At 44.7% G+C, this 26,244-nt stretch overlaps 1 protein-coding gene across 3 annotated transcripts in view; it reads right to left on the minus strand.

The window, feature by feature from the left end:
* LOC110508590 (arf-GAP with GTPase, ANK repeat and PH domain-containing protein 3) overlaps positions 1-26,244 on the minus strand; it is a 222,118-nt gene that overhangs the window by 86,179 nt on the left and 109,695 nt on the right. For all 3 annotated transcript variants that reach the window (XM_021589215.2, XM_021589214.2, XM_036966890.1), the window contains exons 4-10: positions 24,760-24,845; positions 19,142-19,283; positions 17,242-17,376; positions 15,868-15,995; positions 15,405-15,560; positions 9,591-9,677; positions 412-516 (exon numbers count right to left, since the gene is read on the minus strand). In XM_021589215.2, the coding sequence (XP_021444890.1) occupies positions 412-516; positions 9,591-9,677; positions 15,405-15,560; positions 15,868-15,995; positions 17,242-17,376; positions 19,142-19,283; positions 24,760-24,845 (839 nt within the window). The remainder of the gene's footprint in view (positions 1-411; positions 517-9,590; positions 9,678-15,404; positions 15,561-15,867; positions 15,996-17,241; positions 17,377-19,141; positions 19,284-24,759; positions 24,846-26,244) is intronic.

Raw genomic sequence — 26,244 nt, forward strand, 5'->3', positions numbered from 1 at the left:
GGCCCGGGCGTGGCAGGCGCACAGCAGACCCCCAGCAGTAGCAGCTAGCGCCATGCATGTCTCCATTACCATAACTCCAGGACCGGGTGTACCACGCGGGATATGAACCTGGGTCTCCCACGGGAGCAACCAACATCTTAGACTTGGACCACTAGAACAAGAGGGCAGACGCCCCTTGTTCCGTGGGCCGTCACTAATAACAGTCATCTAAGATGGAGATCTTATAATCAGAGGGTGGAAGATCTCTGCTAGCTTTTATGTCTCTCTGGAAACCTTGTTGATAAATGTACGTTAAATCGTTCATTTCAACTTTGTGTGAGGGACAAGCACGCATGTTGTCGTTTCTCTATTCCCTACATAGCTAAAACGGTCCACTGCAAACGGAACTACACCAAATGTCTGGATACTCACATGTAAACTTGGGTGGTAGGTGAGGAGGCCGTTGTCACAAAGTGTGACGTATTTCTTCTTCCACTCCTTATTCAGGGACTTCCCACTTCTCTTCAGAAGGATGCCCTGGAGGAAAGAGAAGAGGAGAATAAAGGGTCAGAAAATGTCTTCCTCCAGCTAAACACAGTGGACTAATACTGCAACAAACTTGGGATGACAATGAGAACACTTGCTCTATCCATAGATCTGACCAGAGGGGTAATTTTACAGGAGCAGGTTGCTTGTATGTATGTGAGTAAGTATGCGAGTACAACCTTTTAACTTATGATTCTCATTGGTCACTACAACCTCATAGTCAACGCAACTCAACAGCGGTCACTTGAACCTTCATAATTGGTCCTGTCCTACTGCAAACTACACTCTTACAGTCAAAGTGAGCAGAGACAATCCAATTTGCCCCTGTATGCATTCATCCCTATGTCCTGACCAGTTGAACTTTGGAGGACCTCTCCATCGAGGGATTAGGATGTGTGATCTCCCCCTCTTCAAAGGCCTGATTTAACCCCTCTACTCCTTTCCACCACCACCATTATCTTCTGGAGCCTCTTAACTCCTCAGATGGTTGGCCTTATCTGCTTGGACAATCCAGGGTAAACAATGGCAGTTTCTCTGCAGGAGTTGGCCAAACACAGGGTTCTGTGGGGCTGTGAGGGTTCTCTGGGGGTATGGACCAGGGAGGACCAGGGGAGGGGCACGCTTAATTAGGGAATTACCAGGGGAGTGTTTGTGCTTTTACAGCCAGGGTTGTGTGTGTGTGTGTGTGTGTGTGTGTATATATATATATGTGTGAGTGTGTATGTGTGTTTTTCCTCTGTGTGTGTGTGTGTGTGTGTGTGTGTGTGTGTGTGTGTGTGTGTCTTTTTCCTCTGTGTGTGTGTGTGTGTCTTTTTCCTCTGTGTGTGTGTGTGTGTGTGTGTGTGTGTGTGTGTGTGTGTGTGTGTGTGTGTGTGTGTGTGTGTCTTTTTCCTCTGTGTGTGTGTGTGTGTCTTTTTCCTCTGTGTGTGTGTGTGTGTGTGTGTGTGTGTGTGTGTGTGTGTGTGTGTGTGTGTGTGTGTGTCTCAGTGTTAAATACGGTAACCTCACCCTCCGATATTGTCCTAGGCTGGGCCGTCCTGCAGAGCTGTATAATTCTAATTAACACATCAGGAGCTGACCCTAGTTGACCCAGGCACCAGGCTGGGGGCCGACTATCATCCTAATCCTGGCCCCTGCCTTGATCTGGCCCTGACCTACTCATGCTGGGGCACCAGGACAGCCTCTGTATGCCCAAGGAGAGGACCCCTATACCCTGCTGAACAACATCCATAACCCCCCTACTGGAGGGCCCTAGCAGGCCTCTGATCATCCCTTTGTGTGATGGCCTTTTCTTGAAGTTTGAGAACCACTACCCAATACCTGTTTTACCATTTTAACAAAGACATACTGCTGTTATTAGGGATATTTCAAAGACGGCTTTTAGAAACGTATTTGTATTCTCAAGTGCGAAACACATACATACACATACATACATACTGTTCATGATTTGGTCTTTGTGATCCGAAAGCTCGGTATACAAAATGACTAAAATTGATCAAAGGGTGCACAGACTCTTTTCTCCATGATTTGGTCAATAAAAGAACTGTAAACACAATGTAATGGCTTTATGATCACATGAAGTAAATGGTCCCGTCACAAGGCTTCTGGCGACGGTGTAATGCATGTTTTTACACACAAATAATGTTATACATCTCCTGTCCTTATTGAGCCAAGCCATAAATCTATACATGCAATCAGTGGACCAACATAAATTCATCACTGGTTTGAAAAGATCAATACTAATACTGAGAAGTAGTCCAATGTAGGTAATTTATACAACCCCTTAATTCATCTGACTGTCAGAAACAAAAGCAGAATAAAATTGTTTTATCCTCTAATATATTTTATTAGAGTTATAATTCACATTTATGTTAAAGAATAATTTGATCACTTACAGCAACTATAGTGTTATTTTATCATGACCGAAATAGAGTCAATGGACGCATGTCGTGAATACTTAAAAAAACCCATTTTTAAATTGCGTTTCACCTTCTGTCTCTTCTTCCTTCCCTCCCGCTCTCTCTGACTTCACACTCAACCATGATCACCATGTTCAGGCTTTGTGACAAAGGAGACCGGCCAATCGCCAAACGCACTCTCCGTGTCCAGATAATTGCCATATCTACACAGAGGAGATAGCGTCTTCCCTTTCCATTGTCACGCTACCGGGAAGAAAAAAAAGAAGCTGCATCCTGCCACAGTGGCTGAGTGATAGCCCGGGCCTTTGTGACAGCCAAGCCGGAGGAGCAAAGGAGGAAGAGAAGAGGGGTTTGGGAAAGGGGGAAATAGAGAGAAGAGAGCGAAGGCCAGAATAAAAAAAAACAAGTGTTGACAGCTCCACGGCAGTGAGTGTGTTGTTGCCTTTATTTAAAATATTTACAGATAGGAGGTGGCTCAGGGTCAGTGGATTGAGGGAGGGGAGGAGGTGGAGTGGGGGGCAGTGTATAATTTGCCCAATAGGGGTAATTAAGCTCACATTGGCACGTTGATTTTCCGTAGTGTGCTATTGACTGGCCAGGGCAGGCCATAAGCTACTCTTAATAGCCCACACCCACCCACCACTTCTGGGTAGATCATGGGACGAGAGCTGGCCAGGTCTTATCTTATCGTCTTATTGTAGGTTGCTATGATACCCACCAAGGGAAGAGGCCCTACTTCAGGCCATTATCATATGGGTAGAATGCATGGCAGAGCTCACAGTAAGTATGTTTGGGGGGTCTTTAAGATCTCTGTCAACTGACCTCCCTCTCACCTGGCCCTGCTGGTCTAATCCCCTTAAACATGACTTAAACCTGGTCAATGATATGGAGGGAATTGCACTGGTCATTACAGTTCCATTCTGATTGGGATCAAATGGGACTCAATAAAAAGTTTGTAAACATTATATTTGGCTTGTTTGGCAATGTTTCCTGGCTGATTTGATTTATTTGGCCATTTCTACTATGCGTTTCATCTGTCATCTTATACTTGTATTCATTCTAATTGTGCAGAAATGTGGACAGTGTCCTGAGCAGCAGGAAATGCTTGGCCCACCACGTTTAAAAACTAAGTGTATACTTTGATCGTTCCCGTAATTCCCGGGTAAGAAGGATAATGCTAGGATTAGGATACTAACCCTTGCTGAAAGCCCTCATATAATCAGGAGAGAATAGTAATCAATGTGTCAATCACTCCTCATCCTGGTTCTTAGTACAAATTACGCCAACTGAGTGTGATGTTTGATTCCACTGTACTTCATACAGGCTATTTAGCTTAATTTGAAAGGAAACTGTATACTAAAAGACTCTATTTCTTAAGTTTTCCTGTTGAAAAACAATATCCAAAATATAAAGTCGATGTACCTTTGAGAAAGACACTTAACCCTAATTGCTCCTGTGGCGGCAGGTAGCCTAGTGGTTAGAGCGTTGGGCCAGGCTGCTGGAAAGTATCCCCGAGCTGACAAGGCAAAAACAAAAATCTGTCGATCTGCTCCTAAGCAAGGCTGTTAACCTACTGTTCCCCGGGCACTGAAGACGTGGATGTCGATTAAGGCAGACCCCCGGCACCTTTCTGATTCAGAGGGGTTGGGTTAAATGCGGAAGACACATTTCAGTTGAATACATTCAGTTGGACAACATACTAGGTATCTCCCTTTCCTGTAAATAAGTCATGTGTACACACTTAAGGTAAAAAAATAATATATATATGTTTTGAGCAAAATTGTGTTTTTTTTAGACAACTGCAAACTTCAAGAGTTGGCCATTCAAGGCGTTGGTCTGATGTCGTCTGCCCCCCTCCTTACTTGTGGGAACAATGGAGGAGTAATGGAGGGGCAATGGAACCCACCCGACCACCTTGTGTCATGTCATACCTGAAGCATCTATTGAGATGTGCCTTTAAGTCAAACAAGGTGATCAATGAGGCGAAAAGGTGACTGGAGCGCATATTCAAAGACTATTAAAACTATATTTGGAGCTTGGTTACACAGACAAGCGTGTGATCCTTACACTGGTGTCGACAGTTTTCAGTGTTTTATAGGAATATTATAATTACTCAAAGTTGTTTCCGGGAAATTGATTTCTGGGGAACGAGCAAAATATAGTGATTTAGAAGCTTACATTTTCTTGGGAAATTAAAAGACAACAAAGTGAGTATTTGTCTAATAACATTAGACGGTCAAATAAAATACAACGGGATGGATATAACAAATACTGCCTTCAACGAAATTACAAGCCACAATCTCTAATGCTGAAAATTAAACCTTGTCAATATGTGACACCTACATACTGCAATATGATCGCAGAATATATTACAAATTCTCAAGGCTAATAGTGAGTCTAAATCTTCAAACCCATCCAACCTGACAGCTACATGTCCAGAAAGTAAGTAATCTAAAGATTGTGATCTGTATGTCTTGATACTTCGCAGGGAAATTCTCCTTCTGATGTTCCTTTTCCTTTCATTCTAAGAACCCTCGGGGTTCAGACAGCACTACTTGCAATGGGATTCTAATGATTACAATCTTTAATGGTTTCTTTCATTTGAAATGTGGTATCACGTCGCCATCTGGTGGTTGTAAAGTTGTATGATTCAGCCCACCCACAAAGCAAACATTTCCTCAACACTCACATAAACACACTTGCCTGATCAGGAATAGTATGCGCAAAACTTTTTAAAATATACATACATTTTTAAATACACTCCCCTCCGTATGTGTTTGGACAGTGAAGCAAAAATGTCTATACTCCAGCATTTTGAATTTGAGATCAAATGTTGCATATGCAACAGTACAAAATGTCAACTTTTATTTGGAATATTTTCCATAGAGATCCTATTAAATTACAATTAAATGTAGTATTCTAATTCCTATGGTATTTTCATTCATATCTGCTCTAACGTTTATAAATTAAAGCACTTTGTGTTCCTAGTCCGCCCCATTTGAAGAAGTATTTGAACCAATTCACTCATAGTGTATTAAAGTAGTCAAAAGTTTAGTATTTGGTCCCATATTCCTTGCACACAATGACTACATCAAGCTTGTGACTCAAAATACTTGTTGGATGCATTTACAGCTAGTTTTGGTTGTGTTTTGCCTAACAGGAAGTGAATGGTGAATAATGTACTGTGTACATTTTGTCACTGTTATTGTAAGTGAAAATATAAGACGTTTTTGAACACTTCTACGTGAACGTGGATGCTACCATGATTGTGAATAATCATCAATGAGTAGTGAATGATGAAAGTTACAGAGGGACAAAGATCATAACCCTGAAAAATGCAAACCTCCCCAATTATTGGGAATGGTAAGAGGTTAGCATGTTTTGTTGTAGCCTCTGTAACATTCTCACTCATCCTTATTCATGATTCATTCATGATTTTTCTTAAATCATGGCATTTTCAGGATTATTTAGAAGAAGAGTTCAGAAACATCTAATATACTCATTTACAAAGAAAATTACTCCAGTCATCATTCACCATTCAGTTCCTAAGGTTAATTGCGTAATGCCAGTTCTCTGAGACTGAGTGAGACGTCTCACTATGGAAGAACCAATCGCACACATATGCCGGAATCAGACATGTCGAGTGGCGAATGAGCTGAGCCCCTCCCTCTTTATAAGGAGCCATGTGCACTCGCCCCACCATCTGGTTATTCTCATGCATGTCTCTCTTCCTTGCGCTCTTGCGAGCAGGGAAATGCGGTGCGACATCTCACTCATATTCTCAGCAAACCGGGGCTTACGCAAGTAACCTTGAGTTCTCTTTCAAATACTAATTTCAATGTCTCACTATGGGATACAGCCAACTCCCGTATAGCAGACAGACTCTCCGAAGCCAAGGCTGCAGTCACCCCTCAAGAGGCTCTGACACTGAGGACTGTGTATGTGCCAAAGAAGGAGCAGTGAAATTCAGTTAGTAAAACTGAAAAAATATATGCAGAATGGCACAAAATGCTGCATCATAAATATCTTGTACAGAAATGCCTTTGAACAGCGCACAAGAGATAGCGATACCTCTGGTGGAATGAGTCCTCAGGCCCTCTAGGGGCTGTAAACCTTTGCGATTATAACCCAGTATAATAGCCTCCGCTATCCAATGGGATAGTCGTTGATGAGAGAGGTAACTAGCATTGCAGGGAGGTACCAAGGACACAAAGAATTGATCGCTCTTTCGTAATGCTCTTGTTCTATCCAAGTAAATGTGCAAAGAAAGCGCGAACTGGACACAAACGGTGGAGATGCTCCTCCTATGTAGAAGAGAAGGGCGGCGGGTGGAAAGCCAAAAGCTCTCGATGAGGCAATTATAAGTATTGCCAACCTTAGTCATAAAGGTGGGGTTAGGTAGAAAAGTCACCTTGGAAAACCCTGGGGCAAACTGTAAGCACAATTGGTGGACTGACAGTGTGTGCATCTCACTCACTCGCTTTGCAGACGTCAGGGCAATCAAGTAAAGCAGTTTTGAAGGAGATATTTATTCTACATGCTTTCCTGCGCCTCTAAAGGCTGCTGCGAAATAGCCTGAAACACAATAGACCGGCCTCAAGACGGGGCTAAATGCTTGGAGACTTAACATACAGTGAGCATGTAGAAGTGGCTCTGGCACTCTGGATAGTCTCAATTGACTGAGCGGCAAGCTTGTCACATCACATTCAGATTCATCGTCTTACGGGCCAGGGTTTCGGGGTGAGGGTGGAACATCTCTCTTCTCTTAGGTCAGAAGATCCCTGCTTAACGGTAGTTCCCGGGGCTGGTCGTAAATAAGGAGAGTGATTTCTGCTAAGCAGAGCCTCCCTGGCCATTGAGTGGCTACTAAGATGAGGGATAAGCCTGTTCCCAAGCTCTGCCTAGTATCAGGCATAGAGGAGGAAAAGCGTAGACCATCACCTTTAGCCCGAGAGGGGATGACCTTGCCGTGTTAGCTAGCCTGTTTTACGCCGTCTTGTAGACTGGATCACCGCAGGTTGGGACTGGTTCAGTTAGTAGGCACCAAGCAACTTAATGCTAGGCAAACTAAATATGACTGCTAATCTAGCTATCGGCAGATGGTGGTTAGCTAGCTAGCTAGCATTCGCTGTGAGAGCTAGTAGCATAGCTAAAGCTAGCAAAGGCCGGTACTCAGTAAAACCTTACAACACTCGCAGGACTCGTTTGAGAGCTGCATAAGCATGTTTGTTTCCCATAGCATACGGGGGCCCATGATAACTCTGGGAGTAAAGTATTCAATTCAAATCAACTCAAATTGTATTTGTCACATGCACCGAATACAACAGGTTTCAGTGAAATGCTTACTTACAAGCCCTTGCTAACCGGGTTATGCTTCTGCTAGTCGACGCTTAGCCTTGAGGCTGTGGTGTTAGCTAGCAAGTATTCCCCTTGTTGGCTAGCGCCACAGATGGCGAAGAAAACCATTTGAATAGCGTTATAGAATAGATTATCTTTTGACCATAGCACATTGAGGTGTAACTGGTCAGTTTAGCCAACAAAACGTGTGAATGTTAAATGCACCAAGCGAACGAAAGCTGGCTTTCCAGCATCATCGAGTAGCAAACGCAAGAGCGAGGGGGTTCAAGTGCCTGCCTGAGGCAGATTAGCAATGGCCATAATTTATTGAACCAGAGTCTGACTGGGTTGCGGTCAAGCCGCTGTTACCCTCCCTTTGGCCCCAATTCATGGAAAAAGGCCTGCTAATCCAGTAGTGTCTGCTGCGAATTTAGCCTTGATAGGCATGAGCTAGCTCATTAGATGCCTCGTGGCTAGTGGCTAGCTGAAGTGAGTACTGTGTATAAATGCTAAAGCTGTGAGGCTAACGTATTCGTTAGCTAGCTAACGTTCGCCTCGTGGGCCAATAGCCTAGCTAGTTTAGCACAATGCTAGCAGAACACAAACGTGTTGCAGCGTAGTTCCTCGGTGAACATAAAGACTTGCCTGACCGTTGAGCTGAAAAACTGGGTCGGTCAGTTTAGTCAACACAAAACGATTCATTGCAATTTAAGCTAAACGAGAGAGGAGAGCTAGCAATTCTACCGTCTGTACAGGTAGTAAGAGCAAGTGGTGGTTAGCTGGCACAACGGGTTAGCTAGGCCTTGCGGCCTCACCTGGCCAAGTCTCATTAGCTAGCCGTGTGACGCTAGTTACAACTAGAGACTTAGAGCAAGTAGAAAATAGCAAAAAGCTAATTCTACTTTTAGCAAAAACATTCCTTTTGGTCAGTACTCAACATGAAGGACAAGAGGGGGGGGGGCACTACATTGAGCAGCGTTAACTGTTCTCAGGCGAACCACGAGGTTAAGCAGGAAGACAGTGGTCAAATCGTGCTGAGGAGAGCTTAGAGAGCATAGTGATCGTTGCAAGGAAGAGAACGAGAGTAACTAGAGGGTAGGGCGAGGTGCGCCTTATAAAGAGGGAGGGGCTCACCTCATTCGCCACTCGATCTGTCTGTCTCCGACAGACGTTGTGTGATTGGTTCTTCCATAGTGATCCACCTATTCAGCGAATCCCAGAGCGAGACATCAAAACCAGTATTTGAAAGAGAACCCAAAACACAACCAAAACAAACTGCAAATGCATCCAACAAGTTTGTAGAGTCACAAGCTTGATGTAGTCATTGTGTGCTAGGAATATGGGACCAAATACAAATTCTTTGACTACTTTAATACACTAAGTGAATTTGTCCAAATACTTATGACTTCAAATCGGGGGAGTAGATTTAGAAATGAAAGCCCTTTATATACGGTAAATCAGATATGAATGAAAATACCCTCAAATAAAAGGTGACATTCTATATTGTTGTCTCATATGAAACATTTCATCTTAAATCCAAAATACTGGAGTGTATAGCCAAATAAAAACATTTGCATCACTGTCCAAATACATACAGAGTGTATGCACTAGAGGGGAGAAATGTGCTACTTACACAGTGAATGTGCTATGCTTACCTGAATACCCATTGGTGATCAGCATGGGGCACCCTAATCAATAAAATGCACTACTTTCGACCAGTGCCCTGAGCAAATGTAGTGCCCTATATAGAGAATAGAGTGTGATTTCAGACACAATCTATGACTAGTGTAGGAGTAGAGAGACACTCACCTGTTTGATGGGTATGGCCCTTCCACTGCCTATACTATCTGTTTTACTGTCAGTGGTCTTTGCCTGTTCACTGTTGGCTTTCCGTGACTGCAAGGAAACAAGAGAGTCAGTCGGTCACTGGAGAAAACATGGAGGGGGGGGGGGGGGGGGGGGGGGGGGGGGGGGGGGGGGGGGGGGGGGGGGGGGGGGGGGGGGGGGGGGGGGGGGGGGGGGGGGGGGGGGGGGGGGGGGGGGGGGGGGGGGGGGGGGGGAGAGATGGGAGTTGAGTGAGGTGCATGTGTCAAGATGAGCATGTGGGTCAGAGGTGAGAATGTTTGGAGGTTGGGGTGTGTGGGATGTGTGTGTGTGGGGGATGTGTGAATGTATGTGTGTGTGTGTGTGTGTGTGGGGGGGGGGGTATGTCTGTGTGTGTGTGTGTGGGATGTATGTGTGTGTGTGTGTATGCGTGTGCGTGTGGAGAGCGGTTGGGAGGCGAATTCAACATTGCAAAACAAAATTCTCAACAACAACAAAAGCTTTGAAAATAAACAAACAAGCAGACCAGCGTAACATACAGCGGTAACATTGACATGCGTGCAGTAATAAAAAAAGACCAGACCAGAACAGACCAGACCAGACACTGAAGAAACATCCCAACACATAATAGGTAGTAGACCAAAAGACGACCACACATTGAGTCATGACTCAGTCCTGTAAACCCATGGGAGATCCATCCCTCTGTTAGGCCCACAGTGGACCCTTCCAGATCATAGAGGAACACCCCTCTCTTAGGTCCACATTGGGCCTTTCTAGGTCAGTCCAAATCAAGTTTTAAGGCCCAGCTGGGCCGTTTTGCATAGATACATTGACAAGTCAAGTTGAAAAAGCAATAAAAAGGAGAAAAGGCAGGTAAGGGGGGGGGGAAAGAAGGTTATTATGAAGAAAGTTATCATATAGGAGTTTCATAAAGCGTTTCCTTTCAAATTCCTCTGAAATTCCTATTGGAACACCAGGAGGGAAAATACATTTCAAGGCAATCACAGTGTTAGGGTTAGTACAGCTGGAGTTGAACATGGTCATTACAAACAACAGTGGAACACATCAGTGAACAGGTGCAGCAGCACATTTCACCAACACCTGCTGCCAACACATTACATTTCAAATGACAGACTGTGGAGGGAAAAAGCAGCGAAAATACAGTATTACCCCATTTTCTGACAAAACACAGTACCTGTACACAGAATATCCCCAAAGCACGGACTAACAGGTGAAATACAGGAATGTCACTCATAACCAACAGACAAGACTGTTATGGTCTCACTCAGAACAGGATGAAGGGATGCCCAATCAATCACCAATGGAGAGAGGTAGAGTCCGAGTTCAAGTAAACCAACTCTGGTTTATCATTTTCAACATTTTATTTTTTTATTCTGATTATTTTCGTTTCTATACAGACACCATACAAATCAAGTCACAGGTTTCACTCCCAAATAAGATCAACAGAATGAGCCAAACATTGCAGTTCCCACAAAATATAGGATGGACAATAAAGGCATTATTTATATATATATTTCATATATGTATATAATATACTTTCTATAGAGTACCATTGTAAATAAAATACAATACAAGATATACAGAAGTCTTATATTTGTCAATCCATAAATGATATAAAAGCGATGATGGAATAAGTTCATAATCTTCATACCAAACCGAAATTGAAATGAATAAAACCATTTTTAAAAGTAAATAAATATCAATAATAAAGGATGGGGAATGGATAATTCCAAATCATAGTCAAATTAAATAAATAGACACTACATTCATACAAGTCGGTGCAATCCATTTCCCATTAGTTATTCATTATTCTGTATGATACCACTTGTGCCTGACTCCCTACTCTTAATTTTTATGAAGGCCTTCATAAAACTACCCGACTTCACCTAACATTCCCTTATTTAAGTTTGCCACATATTCAAGTCCATTCAAGACTTTCCCTGAAAAGAAAGAGAAATGAAAGAGAAAACGATGAAAAGAAAGGGGTCGGGGGGGTGGGGTGGGGGGGGGGGGGGGGGGGGGGGGGGGGGGTAAACCACAATGTACTTGGCACCTCTAGTCCTTGAGTCCTTGTTTTATGGCAAAAGGCAGTGTGATGTCATGTAATGGGGCCGTGTCCTTTGAGTGGTTGAATTAGAATTCCAAGCGTGACTTGACTGTACTGTACACAGACTGTTTGTAAGGGTGTGAAGCAAGGTGGGCTTGAAGGACGTGGGGGGGTGGGGGCATTTCCAGCAGAGAAGAGTTCCTACAGTCTGTCACAATCCAGAGGGTGGATTTGACTGTTTTCACTTTGACCATGAACTGACTCCCAGATCTACTCAGCAACTACCAATGTTACATGTTGCTTTTTTTTTGTCACAAAGTTCTATGGTTTCCATAGCGCACCTCCCGACGGCACAATTACGCAAAGGGGGCACTAGGGCGAAGCAGCAAAAACGCTCTAGTCCCCAGTCATTTCTCCTTCCTATTGGGTATGACAGGCCAGAGGGACAACTCATCGGGGTGAAATGTGCTTTTTTTGATAGCACAGCGCTCTTAATGCGGAAGGAGTTGGGAAGCCCTTTTTGTCAAAGAAAGGTTGGAAAATTAGCACGGATCTGGAAATATCAACAACAACAAAAAACATTCCAGGAGATTCTTTTTTTGTTTCCTTTAGAGTGGACATCCAGTGCAAAAGGAACTAAAATGGCTGACAATTATACATGGGAGTTGATGGATATGCGGTTTAGACGTGGCCAAAACAAATTTAAAAAATATGCAAGAAGGTATTTGCCATGATGGTGCTTTTGAACATAGCGAAAGAAGAAAAATGCCTCAAACAGCCCTGAAAATATATGAGATATGCCAAAACCTATTGATATGGTCACTAAACCATGGAAGCACTAGGAAATAATTTCTGTGTACTTAGCTGACACCTAGTGGCCATTACTAATCATGACAGAAGTGGGCTGAGGGTGATGATAATGGCTGGTGAGACTGACTGACTGGTGATGAAGGTGGTGAAAAGACACGGTGGATAAACCAACGTCTTTATGAGTAAAGCTTTTAGTAACTTTGAGAAATAAAAGTTCCAAAAGAGGCAGATTCACCAGTCAATTTGCAATGCACTATATAAAGCTCAAAATTTTAAAATAATCAAAGTCGCCTCAGCTCATTCTAATATTCCAATGGTACCCAGTGCCCACTAAATCTATAGTCCGTAACCTAAATAAATTCATATTTTAATTATACTTCAACATGAGTTGTTGGCAATAGCCTACACTAAAAAAAAACGTGAGTTTTTGAGATGAGTCTACTTAAAAGCACTTCAGAACCCAAATCTGACTAGAGAGCATGACATCTAATTAGATCGTGCACTGGGATAGTTTATGTGGTCACTGTTAGTACTCTGATTTCCACCCCCCCCCCCCCCCCAGCAACCTTCGACTACACATGTAGAACAGTAATACATTGTGCTTTAGAATGTATCATACAGCCAACACACGGTCTTATCTAAACTGAAATATATCCAACAGAAAAAATATTGGAAAAATGTTCCTGGCATATTCTAACTAGCAATACTGTGAGTACAACACCTTTGTGGATTCATGAATATGACCGCAAAGTTAGCCACAGTGTTGTTTCTAATTAGTGGAGTGTGTTTTTGAAAGGTCTTTCTATCTGGTTGACAAGCCCACAAAACCCCTTAAGAAAAGGAAAACGAACCCAAAAGGATTGGGAGAGAAATAGACACTATAGTGTTGTATAATCTATCAAAATAACCCACGACGTTAAGGCTTCTTCTCTACCCTGACTACAACTCTCCGAAACGGTTAGGGATCACAACTACCCAGTACTCTGATTAGAAGAGGTGGCACTGCGAGTGTTATAATACTGACTTGCTAACTATTTGTGGCCAGAGAGAGAGAGAGAGAGATGTTCAGGACTACAGTATTGTGAATGGCGCGTTAATAATTCTGTTTCCTCAAGAGGTATTCCAAATTGAGGTTGATGAAGAAGCAAAGTGAAAACGGATAGTCTTATCGTGGATGCTGCTTGGTAAACAAAACTTACATTTTTCTCTTGTATTGTAAAAAATGGCAAAAATCCTTCCTCTCCTGTGCTCTTGAAGTGTCATTTGGGAAATGGAGAGTCGTCAACCCCACTCCCCCCCGCCCCCACCCTTTGTTTCTCCTCCCTCCACCCATCTTCTGCCCCTCCCTGTCCCGGCTTGCCGCTCCTCAGAAGGTCATGAGCTGAAACTCCCGTTCAGCCTGCCAGTCGGGCACCCACACGGGATAGGTGGCATGCTTGGGCATCTCCATGATGCGGACAGGCAGAGGCTCATGTCTCTGGTGAACAGGGTTAGTCACTACCTAGCAGGGGGAGGGAGAAGACAAGGGGAGCTACTAACTGACAGACAATCTGCACTGCTCTGCTGCCCAGAGCCCCGTGATGGCTACCACAGTAGCTGGGGTAGGGGGAGATGTTAGAGGAAGTGAGGGGGCTGGGGTAGATGGGAGAGGTTAGATGAAGTGAGGGGGCTGGGGTAGGGGGAGATGGGAGAGGTTAGATGAAGTGAGGGGGATGGGGGTAGGGAGAGATGAGAGAGTTTAGAGGAAGTGAGGGGGCTGGGGTTAGAAGGGAGAGGTAGAGGAAGTGAGGGGGCTGGGGTTATTGGGTAGAAGGGAGAGGAAGAGAGGGGGCTGGGGTTAGGGGTAGAAGGGAGAGGTAGAGGTATGAAAAAGGGAACCTGGGAAAGGGATGGTGGTAGGTTGGAGCAGGTGAGGCTGGGTAGAGGTAAGAGAAAGGGAGGCTAAGGATGGAGGGGAAGAGATGGAGCTGGGGAAGCTGAGGAAAGTACAGCGGTTAGTGCAAGGCTCTCATAGGTAGGGAAGGTTAGAGCTGCGTCACGGGATTGAATAAGGGAAATTCAGGTAGAAGCTAGAGTAAGGATAGAGGTTTAACTAAGGCTATCAGAAGTATGGGTAATTGGAAGAGGGTTGAGCAGGGCAAGCTGTGGTAAGTACACTGGTTAGTGGCCAGAGGACAAAGGTAAGAGCTGGGATATCTGGGGTAAGGGCAAAGGTTAGAAAAGGGATATCTAGAGTAAGGTAGGGGCGGAGGGAGAAGCGAGGGAGAGCATGCATTATCTGACTCTGTAGTGACTGAAAGGTTTATAGTCTGTCCCTGACTTTTAGTTTAGTTTAGTGTGGTTGGGTAGGGTAGGGGGGGAAGTTGCATTGCTGGCTTTGCTGGGGTGTAGCCTTGCCTCACCCTTTCTCTCCCCCAATAGGGAGTCACTGCAAAGAAAGGATCTAGTAAAAATAAGAGGGGTAGGGAGGGAGGCCAAAGATTGAGACAGAGGGGCCAGGAGGAGGGGATAAGTGAAAGATGAGTAACTCATGAGAATCTACTTTCAATTGGAAAGGAAATGTTACCAACATAACAAAGGTTTTAAAAAGCTGAGATATTTTTCCACAGTGCTTATAGCTTTGATATTTGCTTTAAAATAAGAAAACCAAAAAATAAATGAAGCATTTTGTTCATAGTATGGGTTCAAAATATAACCCAGGTGGCAACCAGCAACCGTTATCCTTATAATTTGTTTCTCTTTGCCCATTTGTGTTGCTTGTATAAGGAGTAAACCAGGAAGGCTTTCTGTGCCTGTATCTGATACAGCCAGGAAGTGGGCGGCTTTGTCTTTGTCTCCCTCTGGTGGACAGTGTGTGTGCGGTACTGCGCCCTCTAGTAGTGCGAGTGGGTGTTGCTCTGCATCAGCTGCCGCATACTTACTGTGAAGATGTTGGAGCGGCGCTTGGACTGCTTGCGGATGGGTGTGGGCGTGTTGGAGGCGGCGATGGTCTCGATGCGCATCTCCCTCTGGCTGATGCTGGGAGTGGAAGGCACCGAGGAGGAGTAGTCGCTGAACGCAACTCCGCCATTCGCCGCCTGGAAGAGGAGAGACGGAGACGGACAGAGAGAGAACAAACTAGTCAGTTAAAGAAGGAAGAATCTGGGAAAAAGGAATCATAATATATAGTTTATGAAGGCTACTGTACGCTCTGTATTTTCAGAAGATTACAGCCTACGTCTTGCAGCATGTGCCAATTACACAGAAGAAGCTCATTGTTTTTCCTGACCACGTAACCTGTAATATCCTAAAACTAGGGCCCTGAATTTTTCCTGGTCAGGTCACGTGGTCAGGAAAAACTCCTGGCCCTAGTTAGAAATAATCTGGTAGAGGGTGTGGCCTCACCTGGTTAATGTGCACAGAGGGGAGGGATGCGTTGGGGACTGATGAGTGGCTAGGCGAGTTGGGAAGGGACTTGCACGGACCAATAGACAGCTGCTGCTTTTTCCTCAGAGCCACCACCTTCTGGGCGACTGGTGGGAGAGAAAGAGAAACAGACAAAACAACAGAGGGTTAGGAATCAAACACAACAACAACAAACAACAAAGTCCACTGATATTAACCACTTCATAGCAATTCTCTTTTTCAATCAGGTCATACGTTACAGACGGGGGAAATGAACCTTATACAGTTCTCCAGAGATAACAAAGCATCTCCGTTTCCAAGGGGAAATACTCCTGCCATATGATGTTCAGAGAAATGAGCCTGTCTTAAGCCCAGGGAGATATGCGGTGTGATGTTAACCAAATGAGACTGTCAGGTGTAGTACAGAGGGACCTGATTGACCAACGCAGACGGCGTAGGCAGCCGCCCGTCACTTCGCTGTAGACTCCAGCGGGAGCGGGATCTGGGATTCTGCATGAGGTGAATGAGAGGCCGAGGGAGCGAGAAGAGTTTAAGTCTGTCTGACAGCCGGGGAACATATTGGTATTGATAGTTACGGGGAATGGAGAATGGAGGAGCCGCTCGATCTCAAGACACAAACACTTTTTGCTGTTGTAATTCTTTCAAAGCAAGCAATTAATACAGCGGGGAGACCCGCACGGCTCCGTGCGTCAACAAGCAACGAAAAGGAGAAAGTGAACTGCTGCGTTACGCATTCATAAAGTTGGGGAAAGAGAATGTTTGGGGACTGTTTGAAAGCTGTCGTTAATAGGATGCACTGAACCCGGCAGGGTATCGTAGTGTGACAGGACCGGATGTTGTTGCTGTTCAAATTAAGGTTGTCATAAAGTTCCGACACGTTTTCTCCTCGAGCGCACAGGTTTCTCTCTCGTAAAGCAGACATGAGTTCCTTCTTGGCTATCGGCACCGCGTCTCTCTCTGCCCGTTACACGTTTCTTACCAATGGCCTTTCCATTGACATCACATTGCCATTTCTAACATGAAAGGCTCCAGCATCTGTTAGGGTAGGTTGGTTTCTGGATCGCAGTAGAAACACTATGGGCGGACATCGGCCCATACAATGACACACTGTAGACCATTATATTGTGATCCTGATCGCAAGGATCCACAGGGGTCCACAATCTATTCAGAGAGGTTGGGTTAAATGGGAAGACCCATCTCAGTTGAATACATTCAGTCGGACAACTAACTAGGTCATCCCCCTTTCCCTTTCTAGTCCCAGGCCGGCACTGACACTTCTCATTCAGCTTATCAAGAGGAGATTCATTAGTTACTAGGCTAGCTACATTATGTTCCCAATGCCCCAGCCCGTACCATCTTGGAAGACTCTCTCCACATTGAGGCCGTAGGTGGAGCAGGTCTCGTAGTAGGTGGAACGCTTCAGGTCGTTGGACAGCTTCCTGGCCCGTGAGTCATCGATCACTCTGGGGTTGGCAGCACTGATGGCATCTGGGGAAGGACAAAAAGGGCCAACAAGAATGTAATATTGTTCTGAGAACATGTCATTTGGGGGGGATTATGTACGGTGCATTCAGAAAGTATTCAGACCCCTGGACTTTTTCCACATTTTGTCAGGTTACAGCCTTATTCTAAAATTGATTAAATCGTCCCCCCCCCCCATCAATCTACACACAATACCCCATAATGACAAAGTAAAAGCATGTTTTTAGAAATTTTAGCAAATGTATTAAAAAATAAAAAAGTATTCAGACCCTTTACTCAGTACTTTGTTGAAGCACCCTTGGCAGTAATTACAGCCTCAAGTCTTCTTGGGTATGACACTACAAGCCTGGCACACCTGTACGTGGGGAGTTTCTCCATTCTTCCCTGCAGATCCTCTCAAGCTCTGTCGGGTTGGATTGGAAGCGTCATAGCTATTTTCAGGTCTCTCCAGAGATGTTCCATCAGGTTCAAGTCCGAGCCACTCAAGGACATTCAGAGACTTGTCCCGAAGCCACTCCTATGTTGTCTTGGCTGTGTGCTTAGGGTCCTTGTCCTGTTGGAAGGTGAACCTTCGCCCCAGTCTGAGGTCCTGAGTGCTCTGGGGCAGGTTTTCATCAAGGATCTCTGTACTTTGCTCCATTCATCTTTTCCTCAAGCCTGACTAGTCTCCCAGTCCCTGCCGCTGAAAAACATCCCCACAGCATGATGTTCCCAACACCATGCTTCACCGTAGGGATGGTGCCAGGTTTCCTGCAGATGTGACGCTTGGCATTCAGACCAAAGAGTTCAATCTTGGTTTCATCAGACCAGAGAATCTTGTTTCTCATGGTCTGAAAGTCCTTTAGGTGCCTTTTGGCAGATTCCAAGTGGGCTGTCATGTGGCTTTTACTGAGAAGTGGTTTCTGTCTGGCCACTCTACCATAAAGACCTGATTGGTAGAGTGCTGCAGAGATGGTTGTCCTTCTGGAAGGTTCTTCCATCTCCACAGAGGAACTCTGGAGCTCTGTCAGGGTGACCATCGGGTTCTTGGTCACCTCCCTGACTCAGTTTGGCTGGGCAGCCAGCTCTAGGAGGAGTCTTGGTGGTTCCAAACTTCTTCCATTTAAGAATAATGGAGGCCACTGTGTTCTTGGGGCCCTTCAATGCTGCAGAAATGTTTTGGTACCCTTCCCCAGATCTGTTCCTCAACACAATTATGTAGATAGGTGTGTGCCATTCCAAATTATTTCCAATCTAAATGAATTTACCACAGGTGGACTCCAATCAAGTTGTAGAAACATCAAGGATGATCAATGGAAACAGGATGCATCTGAGCTTAATTTTGAGTCTCATTGGAAAGGATCTGAATACCTACGTAAATAAGGTATTTCAGTTTTTTTTTTCAAAACCGGTTTTCACTTTGTCATTGTTGGGTATTGTGTGTAGATTGATGAGGAAAATGTTAATTTAATCAATTTTAGAATAAGGCTGTAACGAAACCAAATGTGTATAACGTCAAGGGGTCTGAATACTTTCAGAACGCACTATATGTGAAAATCCACACTGAAGTCTCAAGTCTATGCTAAAACTAAGGCCCAGAGTTCTTCCTGGTCAGGGCACAAAAGTCAAAACTCCCAGCCTACTTACATCTTCATGTCTATTTATGTCAGGTGTATGGTAACAACTGGCTACCTCCAACCCACAAACTACCACTATGGGGTGAAGCTAACATTCCAAACAATATCCATACCTTAAGGGACTTGCTAGTTAAATCAAAGTGCAATAGAAATACCTTGCGTCCCGACCAGGACCATGGGGACCTCTGCTGTGTTCCTGTAGCTGGACAGACGCAGGAAGTAGTTGTAGACTGTCTGGAAACTGATCTCATCCTCCAGACTGAAGACAAACACCACAGCGTCTACCCACGCTGCAAACTGCAGGGGACACACAGACAGAACACAGGCTTGATAGGATTCAAAAAAACACCAACATACTGAATGTGTGTGTCTGGGTGGGTGGCACTGTCTGGATCTGGGAGGACCGGAGTGTGTGGCCAAAAGGTATCGGGTAACCGGATCGGCTTCACTTGTGTATAAGATGTTGTATTTATTTATTTTTGATGTAAAAGAGAGAACCAGCTTGTGAGAATAGAAGAGACAATGACGTTTTTCACGCTGAAATAAATCTAGCCCTTATTGAGCTGTTCACATAAAAATTCATTTCAAATCAATTGATCATGGTGAACCAGGAACCACCTGAAACATAATTATCTTATGAATCCCTTGATTGTTTCATTTTTTTTTAAATTACCACAGCAATTTAATGTCAACTTAATGAACAAGTGAAGCTTAATGAATAAAGTCCACCTTTGTAACAGCTTTGAAATATGCATTACTCTTTCCAACTCAATATTATTATTATTATTATTATTATTAGCATGCCAACAGTGGAGGCGGCTGAGCGGCTCATAATAGCGGCAGGAATGCAGCAAATGGAATGGCATCAAACACTTGAAACCCATGTGTTCGATTCATTTCATCCCATTCCACCGACTCCGCTCCAGTCATTACCACCAGCCTGTTCTCCCCAATTAAGGTGCCACCAACCTCCTGTGCATGCAAAACAATTCCCTTTTTATATTTGTATGGGAGTGGCTTCAGTTCCATATTTGTGCAGGAGAGGGCAGTGTAGCAACATCATTGTAATGACACGGCCTGTGTTATTGTATTGCCTGTGTCGCCAGTTACTAGTGGGAATATCAATTAAATCTCAAATATGGCTATTACAACCCAGTGTCCCATGTTATCGGGAAGATGGAACCTGTTTTCCCCTGCACTATTCCACAAACCTAATATCCTAGTGCATCACCAGGGAGAGAAGAAAGGAAGAGGTTTCCCTTGGGCAGCAGAATAAGGTAATCATAATCACAAATGCTTCTGAGAAAGTGGTTAAGGAGGAGAGAGAGCCCAAGCACTAACAGTGTATCAACCTTCGCCTTCCCCTCCCTCCATTTAGTCATTCAGCAGCGTTCATATCTGTGGAATTAATCAGACCTGGGTTTAAATACTACTTGAAATAATGTCAACTACGGTATCTGTGCTTGATTGAGCTTACCTGTTGCAATGGAACCAATAAAATAGTCACAAAAGAACAAACTCTACCCACCTGGCACTTCAGGCAGGTAAACACCATAAAAGCACTAAAAACTCCATAAAGCAAACACAAAACGTATTTTGGAAGATTTCAAAAAGTATTTGAACCCAGGTCTAGAATGGATGGGGAGATCAAGCTTTCAGTTTAGAGTCACAGCTTCAGCTGAGACTCCAGTAAGTGGGAACGTAATGAAGGCCTCTAATTACACTGCGCTAATTACACCCAGCTAGGAACGGAGCTACAGTCATTTCCATTCCCATCTCTGGGACTGGGAGCAACATTAGCATAATGCTAGCATAACTCTGCCTGTGAGCCAATCTTGCTAATTTCTAGCATAACTCTGCCTGTGAGCCAACCTTGCTAATGCCTGTGAGCCAACCTTACTCATGCTAGCATAACTCTGCCTGTGAGCCAACCTTGCAATTGCCTGTGAGCCAACCTTGCTAATGCTAGCATAACTCTGCCTGTGAGCCAACCTTGCTAAGCCACGGAGAGGGCAGGTATCATTGACTGTTTCATCATCACAAATCCCCAATGGAGGGGTTGGAGAGCCAGGATGCTTTCACTCCAAGGCCTCTCCAGAGAGATTCCAAAAAATAGGAAAATGAGGCCTCCAGAGAGAGACAGACATGAAATGGCTCAGCCAAGAGCATCACCACACCATGTTTCCCTAATTACTGAATGAGTACCTGGCATAGAGGCACAGTCGCTAGTCCTATCAGACATTGTAATTTGTATCATATAAAGAACAAAAGCTAGAGTCTGGCAACCATATTTATTTTAGAAATGTTTAGCTTCGTATTTCTTTGGTTTGGTAAGGCCAACCTAGCCTCGTGAGCCATCCGGGTCTTGCAAGGTTAAAGCCAATTTATGCTTTATCTGAAAATGTGGTTGGAGGCTCCATAATGAGGGTGTGACGCTATTCTGGAACCTCCAGAGACATGCAGAGGCCAAATTCAGCTCCTTACCGCATCGTGCACCTACCAAATTTTGTAAAAATGCGGAGGGCTCCATATAGCTCCGCATCGACTTAATTGGTTGACGGTAGGCAGTGGCGGTTCTAGCTTTTATGGCTCCCTGGGCTCCCTTCAGCGCCCCCCAGGCAAAAAAAAAAAAGAAGCACCATTCTGCACTAACTGTACTTGTTATTCAGACATTTGGAACAACATAAATAACCTTTAATAACCTTTAAAACTATATAAATATAAAACTATATACAAAAATAAGACTCATATCAAAAAGAAGTAACAAAGACAAATAGAAACAAATGTGTTGATTTGGCACTCGGGCATCAATACATTACCCATCCCCCAACACTGTCAACCAAGAGTCAAGACTAAACCAGTTCACCTTGGTGGTGTGCAGACTGGTTTTTATATTGCTCTTAACAATTTCACACAAACCAGAAGAAAATTCAACAATATGTCTGTGAAACTATATATTCACAGTATTATGAATGAATTGTGGTGTATTTGGTAGCATTTCGTAGTGTGACTGATTTTACTAATTGTATTAGTACTGTACAAAGTTAGAAGTGCGCTATTTGATAGATCCCCCCCCCCCCCCCCCCCCCCCGTTCCCCCTACCTTGGGCTTCCAATGGGGAGATCTGAGGTCAACCTACCCCCACCTCCCTCCCCATCTCGTACTTCTGAGTGTGAGACCTTCCCAGGCAGTAACCTGCCTAGCTCACAAACTAGAATCAGGGCACCTGCTCCGACCAGGTTAATTGACCCACAGTCCCACACCGTGACATGATATCCTTAACGTGATGTGCAAATGAGCGATAGAAAATCGAATCAGCAAATGCCACCATTCCCTTCAAAAAATGTGTTCGGGCCCCCAGCCGGATGCCGCCTTAGGCGGCTGCCCATGTCGCTTATACCTAAATCCGCAACTGACGATAGTTGAGGGCCGGAGCTCCTGTAAACTCACTTCCTTGACAACTTCCTTCACAACAGCGCAAGAAGTATGAATGCCCTGACTTCTGCAGAGGCCGTACCGCCATAAATGCGGCATGGCAAATGCAGACGTCATACTGATCGTGCAGTGCATTTCACATAAATCATTCACTGTAGGGCAGCAGTCATCAGTCTGGTAAAACGAGGCTACCGCCAAAATGTTCAACTCAAGGGTAAGTGTTCCAGTCTGGAAGCACGGTTTCGACTGCTCCTACAGTCTTGCTTCAGTAATGCAGTTTAACTGATGCCTGGCCCAGAAGGACAAATTCCATAGACTGCCACAACGGAATAAATCCTAATAAGACACTTTAGTCATCACCTTTGTGCACAAAACATCCACTGAATTATTCAAATAATTGTAACTCACAGCCAAAGGTATCAGCATTTTATTTTCATCCAATGTCTGCCATGTTTTTGGATGACGTGATGACGTCGTCGTTGCTCCCTGTGCGCACTGAGTGCTGGGGCGCATTGTGTTGTTGGTCCGTGTAAACCGGACGCAACCCGGATATAGACAGTCCAAGAAGGATATAGACAGTCCATGAATCGGTGTATACGAACGCGAGTAGATTACCAACAGTCGGACATCTTGGACACAGTCTCCAGGATATTATACCTCAGTGGTTCTGCTCACCAGTGCTGTGAACTGGCTCCTCCTCCTAGTAGGTGAGTTTCCACCTTTAAATGCCCAGGTGGCTCGCCTCTCATTAGGTTATTTGGTTTATCTCGTTTAAGAGGTGTTTCCAAAGTTGATTGTAAACGCTCATGTTTGAGCATATATATATATTTTTTTGAATTTTTACCCATTTTTCTCCACAATTTCGTGGTGTCCAATTGTTGTAGTAGCTACTATCTTGTCTCATCGCTACAACTCCCGTACGGGCTCGGGAGAGACGAAGGTTGAAAGTCATGCGTCCTCAGATACACAACCCAACCTAGCCGCACTGCTTCTTAACACAGCGCGCATCCAACCCGGAAGCCAGCCGCACCAATGTGTCGGAGGAAACACCGTGCACCTGGCAACCTTGGCTAGCGCGCACTGCACCCGGCCCGCCACAGGAGTCGCTGGTGCGCGATGAGACAAGGACATCCCTACCCACCAAGCCCTCCCTAACCCGGACGACGCTAGGCCAATTGTGCGTCGCCCCATGGACCTCTCGGTCGCAGCCGGTTACGACAGAGCCTGGGCGCGAACCCAGAGTCTCTGATGGCACAGCTGGCGCTGTTTTCAATAACGTGTAAAGTATTGACCATTGTTCTGAAAATGTGTGTTAGTCGTGTTTGAGAATGTAGCCTACCTTTTTAAAGGGTCGGTGCTATTCAGGATCCATGGGACGTCCCAACTCTGAAGCTACCCGATTGAAGTTGAAATCATTTAAAATTAAGGTAAGAGTTATGGTTGAGGTAGGAGTTAAGGATGTCCCAAGGATCCCAGGTAGCACTAACTATTTTAAAAGGAGTGACTGGTTTATGCCAGATTACTGCTCTCCTCATCCATAAGAGCTATTGTGCGTGTTCCTTTGCCCAGGCGTTGCTGACGCATGCCAGATCTTACAACGCCTGGATAGATATTTTAAGTATCAGCTAACCACATCATATGTTATTGCAATCTGGTTCCCGATGGCACAGTAAATGATGCAACCATTGTTCGATGCATGCAACGTTTGAGCAGGGGAACGCGACCGTTGTGTTAGTGAGTTAAATTGTCGTTACAGAGCCCTGACAATTTATACTCAAAATGTGTGCATTTATGGGCATTTTGCTCTGTATTTATGGTGCATTTGCCTTTGTACTCCTGTTGAGTTACTGCAGTATTGGCCAATTAAATTCAGTGTTTTTCAACCAAGTATTTTTGCCAATTCCTTGTCATTATCTGTATATTTTGTGTATAAACACTCCTACTGGATCTCGTCTTCCCTCCGTCATCTGCACTGTAAATACCACCTATTTTCTTCCTCGAATGAATGAATCCGGCTCAACTCTTGATGCTCCACACCAACTAGGCTGCTAGGTCCTCTATCTTAACAAGAGTGTGTGTCTGTTCTGTCTTGTCTTTCCACTATGAAATGACAAGTTCTCAGGGCACAACGACTTGGTAAAAAGCAGTATGAAGCACTGCTGAGAATGGGAGAGCTGTGCAGCATTGAAATGACCCCCCCCCCCCCCCCCCCCCCCCAACAGAGAAGTGTTTATTAGTTCCTGTCTGGTTGTTGTGGAGGAGATCTTGCAGACGTTAAGTGGCATTAATTGGCTGTGCTGAGGCATGCGGGATCAGAAAGCAAGTTGTGCGTACGTACCTGCAGCTCCGGGGGGCCTCCCTCGTCTCTGATCAGCAGCAGGTAGCTCTGTCCATCAACCACCATCTCCTTCTTGAACCGACCACCTGGGGAAGAGGAGAGAAATGTCAGGGTGACTTATTTGGTGGTGCGTTGCCTAGAATCATGCTTCGGCAGTATTAATACAACCAATGTAGTCTACTTTACCAATCTACTTTACCCTGCCTATTAAAGGGGTTGTCAAAATGAAGGAAGAGCGCTAAACTCAGGCCCAAAGTGGTGTAAAGCACTTGCTACTCTACCCATTGTCACTGAAAACGTGTTTGGTTTCGCTACAGCTAAATCACCAAAATGCAATATTAATTCCAATATTCTTCACCAGCACACACCAGTAGACCTAAGCATGAGTCAGATTTCAAACTTCCCATTGATGACTTTCCATTCCAGTAAGGTTTTGATGATGGTCCCATCCCGGCATGTGATTGTGAATATGCTGCGGTTTGATTTTGCCCCGCTGTCTCAATAAAACAACATTTTATAATAATCCAAAGCTGGGGGAAGAAAACTGGTCTCTAAAGTCAGTTACAATGAAGGGAAATTGCCATTTGGCATGTTTAAACGCACACAGCTGCTGAGGGAACCTTCTCCACTACACAGTCACAGAGCACTGCCACAAGCCATAGACCCAACCCCCCCCCCCCCCCCCCCCCCCCCACCCCAAATTCACTACAACACCACCACCAGCTAGCCTAGCGATCCGTCTCCATCATTGATGCAGAACTCCATTAAATATAAGATAGCGTGCTAGTGTGTTAGCCAGCGCAGCAGGCAGTAAGGAAGTGATAAGGCACGTCCACTAGAATCAACGTACAGCCTGGAGCCTGCGGTGGAGAGAGGGGGAAGGAGGGGATGGAAGATAATAGGAGAAGAAAAGAGCAAAATCTAAAGTTGGGTGTAGTTCACGGCCACAAGATAGTGGAGGCTAGAGCTCTGCAGGAGAAGAGTAGCTACTATAGTACTATAGTCAGCCTGGACTTTTTACCCCTCATCTCTTTCAACGCTTGTTCGTATTCCTCGCCTCCGGCAAGGCTGGCTGCAGATGAAATACAGACCGATGGGAATACCTCGGCACTAAATTGGATTTTGCATAACATTGGAATAGTTTGAGATCCTGCAGAGATTTCTAATATTAAAGTGAGAAAGTTGGGGAGCGAGGCAAAATAAAAAAAAACTTGCTTTTTCAAAAGCAGAAAATCTGCTTCAAGCCATCTCAAACAATATTGAATAATGTACGACTGCATGAAAGGAGTAAGAGTGGGCATATTAACGTATATCAACAAAAAAAAAACTACAGACACAAAATTAATATCTACCGCTGCGGAAACACTCGATATTTAATAATCGGCCGTGTTATCTGAACTCTCTAACTGGTACTTTGATGTGCAGATCCCACCTCTGCAACAAAAAAAAATCAAGGGAGGACACAGCGACGGGCTCCGCCTGCAG

Source organism: Oncorhynchus mykiss, chromosome 28, assembly GCF_013265735.2.
Source record: "Oncorhynchus mykiss isolate Arlee chromosome 28, USDA_OmykA_1.1, whole genome shotgun sequence".
Taxonomy (NCBI): Eukaryota; Metazoa; Chordata; class Actinopteri; order Salmoniformes; family Salmonidae; genus Oncorhynchus; species Oncorhynchus mykiss.